Source organism: Sebastes fasciatus, chromosome 9 (genome assembly GCF_043250625.1).
Source record: "Sebastes fasciatus isolate fSebFas1 chromosome 9, fSebFas1.pri, whole genome shotgun sequence".
NCBI lineage: Eukaryota > Metazoa > Chordata > Actinopteri > Perciformes > Sebastidae > Sebastes > Sebastes fasciatus.
The window spans coordinates 23,374,999-23,391,266 of NC_133803.1; the positions used below are offsets into that span (position 1 = coordinate 23,374,999).

At 40.2% G+C, this 16,268-nt stretch overlaps 1 protein-coding gene across 1 annotated transcript; it reads right to left on the reverse strand.

Annotated features, from left to right (window-relative positions):
- Window positions 1-50: 50 nt before the first annotated feature.
- On the reverse strand, window positions 51-15,882 carry tm9sf3 (transmembrane 9 superfamily member 3). Its single transcript, XM_074646791.1, has 15 exons — window positions 15,672-15,882; window positions 13,555-13,750; window positions 13,299-13,421; window positions 11,101-11,261; window positions 10,340-10,417; window positions 9,703-9,834; window positions 8,194-8,360; window positions 6,681-6,775; window positions 6,427-6,557; window positions 4,979-5,118; window positions 4,335-4,403; window positions 4,100-4,246; window positions 3,811-3,894; window positions 3,608-3,684; window positions 51-1,653 (listed from the first exon to the last, which is right to left on the reverse strand). The coding sequence occupies exons 1-15, from the start codon at window positions 15,771-15,773 to the stop codon at window positions 1,586-1,588; spliced, it is 1,770 nt and encodes a 589-aa protein (XP_074502892.1). The 5' UTR covers window positions 15,774-15,882; the 3' UTR covers window positions 51-1,585.
- Window positions 15,883-16,268: the final 386 nt, after the last annotated feature.

The window sequence follows — 16,268 nt, forward strand, 5'->3', positions numbered from 1 at the left end:
TAATTCAGTCCAAAATATTTACCCTCAAAGTCAAAACCACACTTAATAACCCCTGTACATAAACATGTTTATTTTCTCTTTTTACAGCAAGTTAATATGCAGGTTCAAAATGTCTAATCAGACATTGGTACACAACATGAGGTGCCAAAATCAACTTCAGTGGGGGAGAACTGGAAATTAGAAAAACAAAAAAGGCATTGCCACTTCTCATACAAGTAGGGTACATACTGTATTTACACAAAATGGAGAAAAGCGTTTGAAACACTCCGCAGCACTGTGTGGTTATGAAAACATCTAGTTTTTAAGTGTACATAAACTTCACTTTGTACAGTATGTTTGCGGAAACAAAGCAATCGCCTCATTCCTTCTGACATTCACAAATGATGTTTCAGGTTAGGCAACAGAAAGAACGTGAGTGGGGGGGGAAATGGCTTACCAGAAGATGTAGAGCCTTTTTAAAGCTTTAAATAATATACGAAAGAAATTAAAGTAAGAGTGTCCATAAGCAGGCCAAAAAAACAAAAACAAACTGACAGCGCTGACTGAAGTGGAATTTGATGAGCAGATGGTTTGGTGAAAACTTCATGCAATTTCAGGCAAGATGTAACAGCGCCACCAGCCCCATCCCAAGCACCAAACAAAAAGAAACAAAAAACAAAAACCTTTTTTTTGTTTATAACTGAATGATTCATTAAAAAAAACACCCTGTAGTAAATCTGTACAACGAAAATACATTTGGGATCTACATCTAAAGGTACATTAAGGTTATATACACTCCCACCCATCCATATATTATCTTTACAAGTAGACTTCATTCAAACCCAAACATTAAGAAAACCCCGGCTAAACGGGGAAATGGGATCACATCAAACATCCATTTAAAAATCGGTTCTTACTGTACCTCAACCGTTGATCAGTCCCTCTGTTCTCGTCTGTACAGTAAACTACAGCAGGACTAAAATCTCGCTCAACAACTGGATGGATTGCTACTGTAACAGGGACTTAAGAATCGTCAAAATGGGGGAATGATTCTCGACAGTTTTTTTATATCGTCTTTTTGCAGTGGAAGTAAATCGGAAACAAACGACTGTACTGTGTATTAACAATATTTCGAGTGACTTCAAGAATACAAAATAGAAATCAAGTCAGAACACGGGCATAAAACCCAACTCTCCAATATTCTGACCCAATAGAACAAAGGCTTTCAATACACTTAGGCCTCTTCACTGAAGAGAGCTACACTATTCCATCAATAAACATTTGTGTTCTCTGGTCTCAGGTGGGACTGGGTCGGAAAAGAGAAGCCATGTCAGCCTTAAACATTTGCCCCAACGTTTTGTTTGAAAGCAACTGATAAAAACAGAACCTTGTGTTTGATATCTCTCCCGCACATTTTGCTCTTGTTCGGAGTTGCGGCGTTGAAATTCATTCAGAAAATGGAGGGAAAAAAAACTACGTTGTACAAAGTGAGATTCTCACAATCTCTTTGCAAGAAAGAAAAGTAATAAAGAATGACTTGTGCCCGCCGTCTTTCAGGATACACGTAGGCAAATCCATTAATATCCCTGTGTTGCTGCTTTGCTTCTTAGTCAATTTTCACATTTGTGTAGATCTTCCTCACAAAGGCACTTGTTCCCACGTATCCAACGGCACCTGGAAAAACAGAGGTGAGTTTCTGTTAGGTGGCCAGGCGGCTGCAAGTTATCACTCTGTTCTCACTGTGCAGGTAAATCCATCACAGGATAAAATGATTACTGGTGAAGGTATCCAATAAAGATGTGAGCAAGAAAAAGCACATCCTACGTCTACAAAATGAGCAGACAACACACCCAGAAGGCATCCTGTAGGAGCTGGTGAAGATAGAGAAAGCTCCACAGAGGTGCTTTAAAAAAGGTGCACAGTGCCAGCCTCGGCTTATTACTCATCAAGCTGAAGAATGAGTTTGGCTCGCAGCAGCTGAGGAAACGTCTACTTAACTGCACTTCCAGCTGAGGAACAAATGTGGAAAAAGAACTGCTTGTACGTAACAGATCAGTTCCTAAAATTACTTGTAGCATTCATTCGTCCTGTTGCAGGAGTCATGTAGTCCGCCTCTCTCCACAGGGAAAAAAACACTTGTTTGACTTAGGAATTATAACACCTTAAAGCTGAAGTAGGCGAGATTGGAGCAAATATGATTAAAAAAGTTATTTTTATAAAACGGTCGCTACTGTATATCGTGACAGTAGTAAATGAAACAGGTAACATGAAAAAAATCATGTGCCTCTGTGTCCTCCGGTGCTCCTAACGGCATCTGCAAGATTTCACATACCGGAGGAAAACAAGCAGTAAGAGCTGATCTGAGGTCTGCTGCCGTCTATGAGAGCCGGCTGTCAATCACTCGCCAACTCCGTTCAAACGGTCAAACTAGGCAGCGCTGATCAAATATGAATCAATATTATGTCACATTAATGCCTATGTCTCGCCTCAAATGTTTTCAGAATCATCTTGTAGTGCACGGTTTAGCTGTAAAATGAGAAAGTTTGTGACGCCGCCGCCATTGTGAAATCTGGTGAAGGAACGCCAAGTTCTGGTCACATGACCGGAGCACAGCCAATAGGAACGCTCTCTCTGTGAAATGACCTGTGATTGGTCAAAGTCTCCCGTCACAGGCTAGCTTTTTTTTAAAGTCTGAACGCAGAGCCATGAGGAGGTGCAGAAGTCTAGTTATCTCTCAGAACATTTGAATTACAACATGATGAAAGGTTATTATGGGATTTTTGCCCAATGATGCCAAAAAGATATACTGCCCACTGCCACTTTAATCTGAATGAATTTCTGTGAGTTGAAACTGTCACAGAAATAAGCTAAAATAACTATAAATAAATAACTAAATTAGTATTCTGTTCACCAATTTATCATCATCGTCATGTTTTGCCAGTTTACTGAGAGGTGTGAAAACAATTTTTTGTAGATTTTATTGGAATATTTTGGCAAAGACCCTGAGCAGCTTTGTACTGTGTAACTTAAAACAGTACACAGCTGCTTTGTCCAGGAGAACAGCTTGCATTGCACAGACAGTGTGACGCCCAGGCCACGCTGCCTGCGTCAGAACACCGTGGAACCTGTTGCTTTTTATTTCGGTGCCCATGTTAACAAGTTAGAGCAGCCACACAGCCAGCATGAGCAGGTGTATCCCTCCGCCAACAAGTCAAGTTGCAGTTTACATCCATGTCTGTCCAAAATGTTGAGTCCAAGTGGACGCTTGTGCCAAATGTGAAGAAATTCCCTCGAGGCGTTACTGAGATATTACCAGAATGGGATGGACGTGAGGTCACGGTGACCTTGTTGACCTTTGACCACCAAAATGTAATCAGTTCATCCTTGAGTTCAAGTGGATGTTTGTACCAAATTTGAAGAAATTTGTTAGTTTAGAATGAGTCGCTCTGCCTCTTTGCTAATTGGTCACATTATATCTGGTACTGCAACAGACTTTCCAATTTCGCATTTTTGATTAAATCTGGAGTTCATAAAAGCCGAATTGTGTGAATATTATTTATCAGTCATGAGTTTATCTGGTTCAGGAGGACGGTCCTACAGTATTTAAACAAGTAGATGTGGGACTCACCACACATGATTCCTAGGGAGGTGCTGAACACAGCCATGTAGCCAAAGTAGAAGGATGTCTGGAACAGCCCGTACATCCTGATAGACAACAAGGATAAAACAATATGTAAGAAGTGCATCTGATTTTTCTTTTTTTTTAATTCTATGAATTTTGAAATGTTTTTTTCCCCATAATGCAATGTGGTTAATAAAGTTTAGACTTACTTAGTTTTGAAGAAGTAGTAGTAAAAGGAGTACATGTAAACATAAACAGCAGTGGATGCAGCGGAGAGGAAGCTTGTCCATTGCCTAGAAAAGAGAAGACGAAAGTAAGCAAACAGACTCAACAGACGCTTTTTGAATCATTAATTATTCTCTCAGCTCTTGATTAGAGACTGAGGTAGGTGAACATGTTTATAAGATTATTTTCCACCACTAAACTCTATGACATTGCTCTTACTGTGCGGAAAAAGTCAGTGTCAAGACTGTAGCCAAACGTGACCTCACTACTCACCATCTGTAGTCCTCAGCGTTGAGCAGGAAGTACGTACACACGATGGTGACGCACACGGTCACGATGCACAGGATGACCAGGACCAGCATCATGAAGCCGTACACATAGTAGATTTTGTAGGCCCAAAAGGACGTAAAGATGAAGTACCTGAAGAAAGAGAACAGAAAACTTGTCACCTGCTGCAAAGATCATCTCAGAACATGAAAACCACCTCGGTGTTACAGCAGGGACTTACATTTCAATAAAAATGGACCCAAATGGAAGGATTCCTCCGAGGCAGACGATGACAGCTGGCTCCATGAACCTGAAACACAAGGTTCAACATGTGAATATGACTGTTTAGATTCCCCCCTCCAGGGCAACGGTACACAACTCATTGTGTTATGAGAAGGAAAAAGGACACAGATTGCAAATTCAAGTGGCCCAAAGTCACATCTACCACATCCTGTTGGCAGCTGCCCACAGGAGAGCTTGGCAGAAGGTTGGAAATGTTAATACACTAAGTTTATTGCTTTGCTATTTTTCATTACCCAAAGAGTTTGTGTAGACAGCAAAGCCACTTTCTACTTGTGTAACACTTGAACACAGGCCCTTCAACAATTAGAATTCATTTCATGCTTTAAGTACAACTTCCTCATTCCCCAACGATCAGTCATTCCACTTCCTTCCCTCTACAACGATAAAAACACTATGACATGTTTTTATGTAAAGCATGTGCAGAATATGTGTTGCCTGTGATCAACAGTATGTTTTAATTGACATTTTTGTACAGTGTGCAAGTATCATAAGGATTTCAACTGTCTCTGACTCATCTGTCTTCCTGAACATTTACCGTACTCTGAGACTAAGCTGACCCTGCCTGTGTCGTGACACACTTACCACTTCTTCTCAGGGATGGGTCGGGGCACGGCGTTCACTCGGCATGGGAAGTTGGGCTGGCCAGACAGATTCCTGCCCAGAATGGTTCCCACGAGGTTTAGCGGCAGAATGACAAAGAAGCAGATACAGCAGACAGCAACCTGCAGGAAACAAACATTAGTAATGTTACACTGGGTGGTCCAGCATCCAGGGGGTTTTCAGATCCCCCATCATTTATCTCAATTGTCCGTTGACTGTGTCCCATAGTGATGCGCGGGTCAGGGTTTTTTATTACCTACACCCACCTGACCCATTGTGAGAGCCGATCTGCACCGCCCGACCGACAAAAATATGCGTTAATAAACCACCCAAACCCAACACGACCCATAAACCGGCAACTTTATGCATTATAGTAACAATAATTTCCCATCATGCCCTGGGTCTTGCAGTCGGTATAGATCAACTGCGCAACTGGCTCTAAAAACTGCGGCCGCCTCGATCTCGTGAGGTCATCATTGCCCACGTGTGCATGACGCCAACGCAAGTCGGGATCAAGTCGGACACTAATCTAACCGGCATGCATGGTGCGGTGATCGCTGGTGATCCATTCTGCGCAGGCCTGGCTTATCTCGGACGAGCCAAATAACTTACTCGGAACGCTGCTATGTCACTTTTTGACCAGACCGCTTGAACCCACGGTATTTTCTAGGAAGCTCAGCCAAACCTGCCCCACTCCCGCGGGTTGTAGGTCGACCCGATAGCCTGATCTGTAAATACAAATGCTAAAAACAATAGTGCTCATTAAATTAGAGGGATAACAAATGCATCCAGGCTTTCAGGTTTGGCCAGAAAAAACTAAAACTGTCCCAGATTTGTCCACGCATGTTGAATAAATAAGTCTGGCTGATGCAGTTGGAACATGGCGTTTTCATGGTTTGGTTTCAAGATGGTTACTTGACACTTATGATGGATCTCGTGTTGCGCTGATAGACACATAACTCTTGAGTGTCGAGCCAACAAACAGCTGTTTGCAATTAAGTAATTTGAGGAGTTTCTCTGGAAAGCATTCATGTTTCTTTTTTACTGTTCAGTTTGGAAACTAAATGCAGACGTAAACTCAACAGAATGGACAAACTGCATTAAGTTAGGGCGGACAGTGTCATGTGGAATGTATTCTACAGGATGTGATCTGTTTTTAATGTTCTTCAGATGAAGCAAAGTAACCGTAGAAACGTATTTTCAACAACAAACACATACGTATGAGATGCAGTTTAAACACTTGTGACTAAATACTTTCTCCACTATAATCATTACTTCAGCCGTCTATCAGCTCCATGACTGATAAACTCTATATGATATCACTTCCACCACAGTGCAACACAGCCACAAAGATAAACTGTGCTGTTGACTATGAGGATGTTCTTCATAACTCTGTGGCTTTTAGGGAGGTGTTGTTATGTCAAACCCACCATGGTGCCAAATGGGATGGCTCTGGAGGCGTGGTAGTAGATAGCGATGAAGTTGATGAAGAAAGCAGTCCCGCACACCATGGCTGGGATCAGGAAGGCCCCAATGAACATTTGCTTAATCCATCTTCTGCCTGTGTTATTCAGACAAATCAAACAGCATCATGTGAGACATTTACGATAGCTTTTGAAAGGAAATAAAGACAATAGTCCATAAACAGAAAAGAGAGAATGTGATGCATTGTTCTTTTTATTACCTCCTTGTTTTGCGTACAAGCTTCCCCCAAAGTAGCCATTGACAGGGGAGGTGGCAGCATACACAAAAATGGCCGTGCTCAGCATGGATCCTCTCCTGCAGAGAAAAATGAAATGAGTGGAGCCCTGTGAAGTCAACTACACCCTCAGTGTTTGGGCTTTATTCCCCTTAGTGGTGTCACGAATACCAAAATTATGACTTCAGTATGATACCCTGCCTAAATATCTCGATACCGATACTGAAACGAAAACCTAAAACATCAGGACGGTAATGGAATATTAGAATTACAGAAGGGAAGTCTTTTTTATATTAATTAAATATGTTTAGATGTATTACTTTAAAAATGTACATGGTATGCAGTACTCTGTTGTCCCCTATATTTGAGTTTATGTTATTAATTTGACAGTTAACTTCACATTTGCAACCAGATATGACTTCTTAAACAGCATTTAACAGTTCAGGTGAAGAGTGGTACTGCAGCACGGGAGACGGCGAGCAGCTTACAAAACAAAAACCCACAAAATTATAATAAATTCAGATGAAGTTCTGGGAGAAGTTGATGCGGGAAAAGCTGCTAAAATCAGGACAACACGACAGTAACTGTAGAAAGTGTTGTGTCGAAGTGGTGTTTGTGAAGAGAAGGTCTCTGTAGTTTTCTTTCCTTCCATTTCTTGTTACAGAGACACGCGGTAAAATAATACTTTAACACGTGCTCTTTGGTGGATTAAGTGTTTGCCGAATTACAAGAGATGCTTGGACAGATTCAGAAAAGATGGTGAATCTAATTTTATCAGTGCATTTAATCAGTAGTTAGAGCCGCGCTGTTAATTTACTTATTTTTTTGAAGGGAGTTCTGCTGATACAGACACCAGCTCAGAGTGGGACTGTAAAGGGTATTGCGATATCTTCCTAGTATCGGTATGCCATGCAACTCTAATTCCCCTTGAAACTGGTATTTCATATTCATAGTGTTTTCCTGCACTGACGTCTAATCATTTATTTTTAAGCTACAATTCAATAGAGAAGTTTAATTTCACCAGACATTACCCAAAGAAAAACACATGCAGATGACTCTTCATACACACCTTTTTTACCTTTCCCCTAAGGACCCATTTATATGCAAATTATATTTCTTAATACTTCTTGTGATTTGTAACTTCCACATATTTTATCCAGACAATTAGATATGGTTAGTGTTCTAGAGCATTTTTAAAAATCTGAATCCTTTTGAATCTAATTAATGAGTCCATCTGGCTTTGTTTTCAGCAATTTTACATTTTCAAAATAATTCTTTTCCCGATAGATTTTTATTAGCTAAATGATTTGAATAATGGTCTTAGGCAATACATTTAACTGACAGGAGATCAAATATTTGAGAAGAGATTCATTAGACTCTGAGCTCAATAAATCTACCTATTTTACGAACTGGATCCGAAATGGAACCTGGTATCTGAAGCCAATCCCACAATTACAACAATGAGTTACCACCAGGCAGTTAGCTGCCAGCTACTCACTCTGTGTACAGATCCTCAACCATAGCGACGATGATGACGATGAGAGAGACGGAGAAGATCTGGCAGCCGGAGCCGATGAGCGAAGAGAAGATCAGCGGATGGCTTGACGGCCGAAACACATCACCATGTACCTGCTTCCACCCGTATTCATCTCCCAGGTCTCGGTCCTGATGGTGCACAGTGACAAAGTGCAAAAATGAGAAGGAATTTCAAAAAAGTTCTTGCACACCATAAAGTCACTATAGGAGCCAAAGTGTGTATTTAGCCTGTTGTTTATTATTTTTATTATTAGTATTATTATTATTAGTAGTAGTAGTAGTAGTGGCTGCACACGTTCTTTTGGTTAACATCACTTCCGGTAGTTGGGACAGGGGTGTGGTTTCACCTATTTTTACCTGTTCACTTGAACTGCGGGAGTTAGACAAAGAGGGTGAGATAGGCTTGGATATTTTCTGTTGACCGTCACTTCACGTTTAGTTATTCCAGTTAGCCTTATTAATTTAATAAGCAGTAAAACGCATCAGGACTTTTGGATTGTTTGGAACGAGTCACACAGTGAAGAGCATACTTCAGCCTCTTAGCAGCTTTTTAATTGATAGTAGCCCGCTACAGTCACACTGTCCATTTTGTACTGAAGTACAAACAAAAAAATAAGTAGGAAAGAAGACTTAAAAAAGGACTGGACAAAACCCTCCAAGACTCAAAGAAAACAACGATGACAAAACCTAAAATTTACTTTCAGAAAAATAATAATGTGCTCAAGAGCAAACCACTAAGTCAACTAGAATTACCACCTCGCGGTTCTATGCTGCCGCCAACAAGTCAAGTTGGAGTTTATACCCATGTCTGTCCAAAATGTCATCACTTTATCCTATTTGTGTGGAATTATCATAATTAGCATATGAATTCTTGAGTTATGGCCAAAGACGTGTTTTGTGAGGTCACAGTGACCTTGACCTTTGACGGATGTTTGTGCCAAATTTGAAGAATTCCACTCAAGGTGTCCCTGAGATATCACGTTCACGAGAATGGGACAAAGTCAAAGTGACCTTGAACTTTGACCACCAAAATATAATCAGTTCATCCTTGAGTCTGGACGTAGACGATTGTGCCACATATGAAGAAACTCCCTCCAGGCGTTCCTGAGATATCGTATTCACGAGAACGGGCCGGACGTACGTACGAATAACCCAAAGACATTATGCCTCCAGCCACGGCTGTCGGCGGCACAAAGGCATGTAAAGAATCACCTTCTCCATGAGGTTTCAGTAAACTAAATTTGAAGAAATTTTGGAGAAGTGGAAAATGCATATTTCCCCGAAACAAAAAAATGTGTATTTTTAAATGTGGCTTTTCTTTATCTCAAATGAAAAACACCCCATGTGCCATTTTTGTGTTCTATATTTACATTGTAAAAAGCTAAAAATATAGATCATTCTGTAAAAGTAAAGATAACTGAACTGCTGCTGTAATGAATCCCAAATAAAGGAATAAATGTTTTTTACGTACCATGTCATCCATTTCCTCCTCTTTGCTATATCTGGCGTAATCCTTTCTTAGTGTTCTCATCAGAATCATGGACACCAGACCCACCAAGAAAATGACCATCATGAAGGAGTTGAAGATGGAGAACCAGTGAATCTAAAAAAAGAATGATTAACAATTATTTTAGGAAGTAACCATGTTATAAAGCTTATTAAATCAAAACTGAATATATCAAATATTAAAAGCCTTGATAAAATAGTATTTAGTGGTGTGAAAACATTTTCAGTAAAAACGTGGCGAATGCATTACTCAGGATATTTCAAGGTATTTAAATCACATAAATACTGGTTTGTAATATCCCTGCTCTCGGTAGACTCAGCTTGACTGTACAAGTCTGGGCAGGAACCAAACGTTTACATCCACCAGCTGTAGTAGCTGGTGTGGATTCCAAACTTCCTGTGTGAGAGAGCTGCTGGAGTCTTGCCACAACGGCAGGTGGAGACAAATAGTCAGCCAAAAGTTACCAGGCAGGTCAATTACACCGTATTTACCAGGATACAAACGAGGCTAAACTCCTGAAAGGTTATACGCAAGTGTGCTGTTACAACAAGCCACTGGCGTCTTGCACGATGAAAACGAAAACGTATAATATTCAACTCACCCTGTGCTGGAAGAAGGATGGATCAAGGTACTTGTCGAATCTGTCTTCAAACTTCACATCTGACTTCTTCCACTTCACCTGTAGTACAAAAGGTTTGCATTCATATATTGACTATGAATTAATGAGATTACAAGACACACACTACAGACATGACATAAGTATCAGCTAGGGCTGTCAAAATTAACGTGATAACGTGTTAACATTAATTCATTTTAACACCACTAATTTCTTTAATGCATTAACGCAATTTTTAGGGTTGCAGCGGGCTCAGTTTTAAAACTACAGAGATTGGGATCATATGAAACTACAAAACCTAAGGAATCCATTGGTACCAACCATGTCATACTAGCGCAAGGAGGCTAAATAACGCTCCAAACTTGCGATACATTTTGGAGAGGAAAAACTGTCATGGCCATTTTCAAAGGGGTCCCTTGACCTCTGACCTCAAAATATGTGAATGTAAATGGGTTCTATGGGTACCCATGAGTCTCCCCTTTACAGACATGCTCACTTTATGATAATCACATGCAGTTTGGGGCAAGTCATAGTCAAGTCAGCACACTGACACACTGACGGCTGTTGTTGCCTGATGGGCTAGATTTTGCCATGTTATGATTTGATGAAATTAGTGATTATTTTGTGATTAATCACAATTTACTATGGATAATAAGGCGATTAATCACGATTAAATATTTTCATCGATTGACAGCCCTAGTACTAGCATATAAAAAGGACCACTGGGTGGATCGTTCTGTACTCACAGAATAAGACATTGCGATTCTTGTGTTTGGGACGAGTCTGACTTTGCCTTCACTGGTCAGATTTACATCAACGATTCTGTTGCCATTGAAGCCGATCTCCAGTTTCTTGTATGTCCACAGGTAATGATCTTCTCCGTTTTCATCCGCCTCACCAACAATACCTTCAAAAATTGACATGCATTGAATTACAGATCTGGTTCTTACAGAAGTGATCGAATGGACAGGTGTAAACAAAGAGCCTTTGGTTGTATGAAATTAATAATCAGGGTGTGTAAATTCCAAATAAAAGGTCACTTTCTAGTTGCTACACTGCTCATTAACTTTGTAACAGCATCATCTGTATTCATCTGTTACATTCAGTCTCTAGGCCTCAGCTGTTATCGAAGTTTGTCCCTGCTGGACACCGTAAACAATCAGTTTGATTGTCCCGACTGGCTGCCTTTTATTCTAGGTCTTTAAAAACAACTGCATGTTTATCCTTCTGTTTCTCCACTGCATGGGTACACAACAAATAATTCAATGTTAATATAGAAATTCAATGCTATTCCCTTGTGGCAACACATACCGTAGCACCACTAGAAAAATAGTTTCACTAATGAGTTTTCCATAAAGCTCTAAATATACTTGTGCCTCTTTAGTGAATCACACTGCTTCTGGTTATAGCACTAGTAGCAGGTATGGTTATAACCTTCTATGAAAAATACACATTATTCTGGAAAACAACCATTCTTGGCAGGCAATGTGTTTGCCAGGGCTTTCTGTGAACAACCTCAAACAAACGTCATTGTTTCAGACATGATAAACAAACTTGTTCAGTTACCACGCCGGCAAACCGGACATGAGGTTAAAGTCTATATTTATTTATTGTGATTAAGGCCATGAGTATGTAACATACAACATGGAGAGCTGTCTTGAGTAAATGCCAGTGCCCCACCCTCTACCAACAACATCAGCTAACACAGTTATGTTTGAACAACTGTAGGAGTGGCACAACTGTACAAATTATTACCATGTATGGAAGTGATCACACACACTGATAGCCTGTTAGAGTTACAGTATTAAGAAGAGTCTGTAATTATAGTCACGCAGCAATATGCTTCTTAGCGCATAACAATAACGGTCAATCAATACCATAGACTGTATATAAAGATGGACGATGCGTCTCCACTTCCTCCCACTTCCACCCAAAAGTGAAGTAAAAATATCCCAGATACATGAGCTGCAATCTTGGGATTTTGACGTCATTTGGAGTCAGAGTCTGCGCAGTAGTGATCAGCGGTTGAGCCGCAGTATCGAGGTCCCGCCCACACACCCTCCCGAGCCAATCACGAGCTGAGCACAGCCGCAACTTGAAAGCGTGAGCCACCTAGTTGCTACGTTAGCACCACGGTAGCTGTTTGGCTAGAAAGACAACAACAACTCACCATAACATCTCTCAAATTGACACGTCCTATTACACAGACTCATGGCGGTTATGGTGTGTTGTTTCTTTATAGCAGACCGCTGTTATGGGCGCAGTTCTGATCTCGGACTCTGGTGGCCTATTTTTGAGTCGAATTATTGATTTCACTGCTAGCGGGTCATTGTTGTGAAATAAACCCCTTCAGGATGATGCAAGACCCCTCCGCATTGGGGTTTATTTCACAACATATTACATTATCCCTTATGTGTACAGCTCTCTACAATATAACAACCAGACAAGATGACAGTAACTGAAGACAGCAGATAATCAGCCAGACTACTGCATTGTTCAACAGATTCTGAACAAAAAACATGCTGAGCTGTGCTATGAGACACCACACGTACTGAGTTGAGTGCCTTTCAGTAAGCCATTTCATACATGACATAAATGACTATAAATGACCATGCACCCCTAGCAGGTTGGCCAAGGATGAATGGACAGTCCCATCCATGAATAGGAACTGGTTTAACGTCTCTAATATCAAGATAAACTCACTGATAAGAAGCCAGTGTCACCGCAAACCTTTGTGAGAGGCAAATGAGCTAATAAACAAATAAGTAACTCAGTAACAGAGACAGAATGGAAGACACAGATAGGCAGAGTCAGAAAATACTACAGTAATACTTAAAATCACCGGACAACTCAGAACACAGACACATATTCAGTGTCTGGCAATTTCTTAGAGGTCTGTCAGGCCAACAGGCAGTTTAAAAAAAAGAAATGAAGTATCACTTACCCCAGATGGGCAGGTCGTCTATGTACATTTGGTACCAGTAGTGATTCTTTATGGCATAGACAAAGGCATCCCGTTTGGCTTTGTCCAGGTCAATTTCACAGTATGTTGTCTGCATGACTTCATCTACAGGGATCATGAATACCACATTATTTTTGTTAAAAAATGGTGTGAAAAAGAATAGCGGCAAGTGACAAATTATCATTTCAATGCTCTCATCAGTTCACATGTGCTCAACAAAGTGGTAACTGTAGATTACCTTTGAACTTGATGTCGAGGCCGCTGAATTCAAGCTCCACTCCCTGCAGAGCCTCTCCGAGTGTTTCATGGTAATGACTGATGGTCTTCTTAGAGCCCGCGCAGAAGGGCAAGGAGAAGTACTTGTACGTCTCCTGTCGGTTGTGGTAAGGCCCCACTGTGTTCATCCATAAAACTACCTCCTCCTTGTCTACGTACTGCAAAGAAAAAACAAGGACTCTTATTGTGAAGTCCAGGAACACTTCACCTGTTCTTCCAGTCCTACTGGTTTCTAGGGATGCACCGATCTGACTAGTCGGTCCCCATACCAATAGCAATACCTGGGCTTTAGGCGTCCGTCAACACCGAGTACCAATTAGATACCATTGTTTAATCAATAAGCTTTATGCCTAACTGTGTGGAAGTGATGGGATCAGTCTTTTATGTGTAAGGCAGCATCAGGCTTGACTTAAATATTGACTTTCCTAACTTTATAAAACAAAATGTCCGAAATAAATAGATAGAGATTTAGTGAATTGTTATTTATTATTAAAATAATAAATCGTACACCCAAAAAATCTTCGAAATTTACAGGAATTACAATTCAAATGTAAACCTTTTTAATGCAGCAACAAATTAGTCTAATTAATATCTCAGTATATAATGTATATAGTATATAGTACATAGAATTAAATTGAATAGATCGACCCCATTGTCACCGATATCCGATCCAGCTATTTGAGTCAGTATCGGCCAGATATCCGATCCAGCTATTTGAGTCAGTATCGGCCAGATATCCGATTCGGTATCGGTGCATCCCTACTGGTTTCATATTCTAGCTAGTTGACCTGTTACAATAAAGTGTATGTGATTTATAAATAACTTGTAATACATGTTCACCCTCATATTACTAACAAAACTTTGCCTGTATTTATGTTGAATTAATATGTTATTGTATATTATTATTACTGTTAATTGTATGCACCAAACACCAAAGCATATTCCTTGTATGTGAATATCATACTTGGCAATGATCCTATTCTGAAAAAAAATTGTGTGAGTTAAATGATTTACACACAGGTTTTAGGGTGTCTGTAGTAATGTTATCATCACATTTCCACTGACTAACATTAGCTACTGCATTCAAATTCATGCAAACATAAGAAAATGTTAAAGCACTTATCTCTGCATGAGTACTAAAAGTGGTGTACATTAACCATGTTTGCTTTACAAGTCAAGGAAGGTAACTTCAATGCTACATCAGTTTCAACTAACTTAACTGCTGCATTATGTGAAGACAATGTAATACACTTTATTAACTTGTTAATGAGTTGTAAATCAGGGGTGTAATCTTAACAGGTATTGTATATTATTATTATCACTGTTTATTGTATGCACCAAACACCAATGTATGTGAATATCCTACTTGGCAAGAAACCCTATTCTTAAAATAAAAGATGCATTTGATTTAGGTAGTAATGTTATCATCACATTTCCACTGAAACTAACTAACTGCATTCAAATTCATGCAAACATCAGAAAATGTTAAAGCACTTATCTCTGCATGAGTACTAAAAGTGGTGTACATTAACCATGTTTGATTTACAAGTCAGGGAAGTTAACTTCAATGCAGTTTCCACTAACTTAACTGCTGCATTATGTGAAGACAACACACTTTATTACCTAGCTAATGTAAATCAGGGTTTAATATAATAAGACATTAGAAATACCCTGAGAGGGCCTCTGACTGATTTGACAACCATCACAGTCATCACTTCAGGTAAATCCAGTTCATCTGGATCACCATGAAGCTTTAACACATCTATCACACCAGTAGTTTTGATTGTTTTGTTGTAACAAGTAACGAGCTGCTAACTAACTAACTAACGCTAGCTAACAAGACATGCTAACAGGCTAGCAGCTAGCCATAAATAATAATCACTTAAACCGATAAGTGGTGACAAAGTAAGCCAGCTGACTGATGTTTATCTGTTCAATAGCTCACATGTGTTGATATTAAACCGAGCTGATCACTCTGTCGTGTGTATAAATGTTGTTTTCTTGTGTGTAATAGCAGCTAGCAGCTATCAGCTAGCAGCTAGAGGCTGTCCACCGGCCTCTCTCTCTCCGTCTTCTTACCGTGTGTTCATGTTCATCTGCGTCCACAGGTAATAATAAACAGCCCACTACAACGAGAAACACCGCCGCTAAAGCTGCTACCTTCCACCTGGAAGATCCCATGGTTTCTCCGGGAGAAAGTGCTCCGAAAGATGTGGTGGATGTGAGCTTACAGTGAGGCTATCCCACCTTCTTCCTGGTTGTATGACAGAGGCAGTTTTTTAGGGGATGCTCTCTAACGTTACGCAGATGGCGTAAAAGCGGATTTATCACCGCACTCACAGCGGATTGGCTGAGGTGAGTCACGTGATTCAATTCGGTCAATCATATTGGAGAGCGGTGGGTTATAGCGGTGAGTAAAGAAACTCTGTCGTTCCGCAACCTTCAGCCACGTCATCCGACTGCGAAGACAGCTTCTTCAGCTCTCACCTTTGACAGAGCTGGTTCACGGAACATGATCCGCGATCACAAAACAAACAGGTCTATTCATTGTCTGATGAAGGCCTCCAAATGGGCCTGAAATTGTATGAACTATATCTCACTTTTCATGTGTTAAATAAAAACTATTTAAAACCAAATTATTGTAACTTGCACACTTTGCTTATAGTATGTCATTGC

What these genes read in the sequence shown, in the direction of transcription:
- tm9sf3 (XM_074646791.1), bottom strand. Translation starts at nt 15,773, where the DNA reads ATGGGATCTTCCAGGTGGAAGGTAGCAGCTTTAGCGGCGGTGTTTCTC. An exon ending in CCCATCCCTGAGAAGAAGTG is followed by an intron (nt 4,404 to 4,978) that starts GTAAGTGTGTCA and finishes CTTGTGTTTCAG; the next exon opens with GTTCATGGAGCCAGCTGTCA. An exon ending in GGGTCCATTTTTATTGAAAT is followed by an intron (nt 4,247 to 4,334) that starts GTAAGTCCCTGC and finishes CTCTTTCTTCAG; the next exon opens with GTACTTCATCTTTACGTCCT.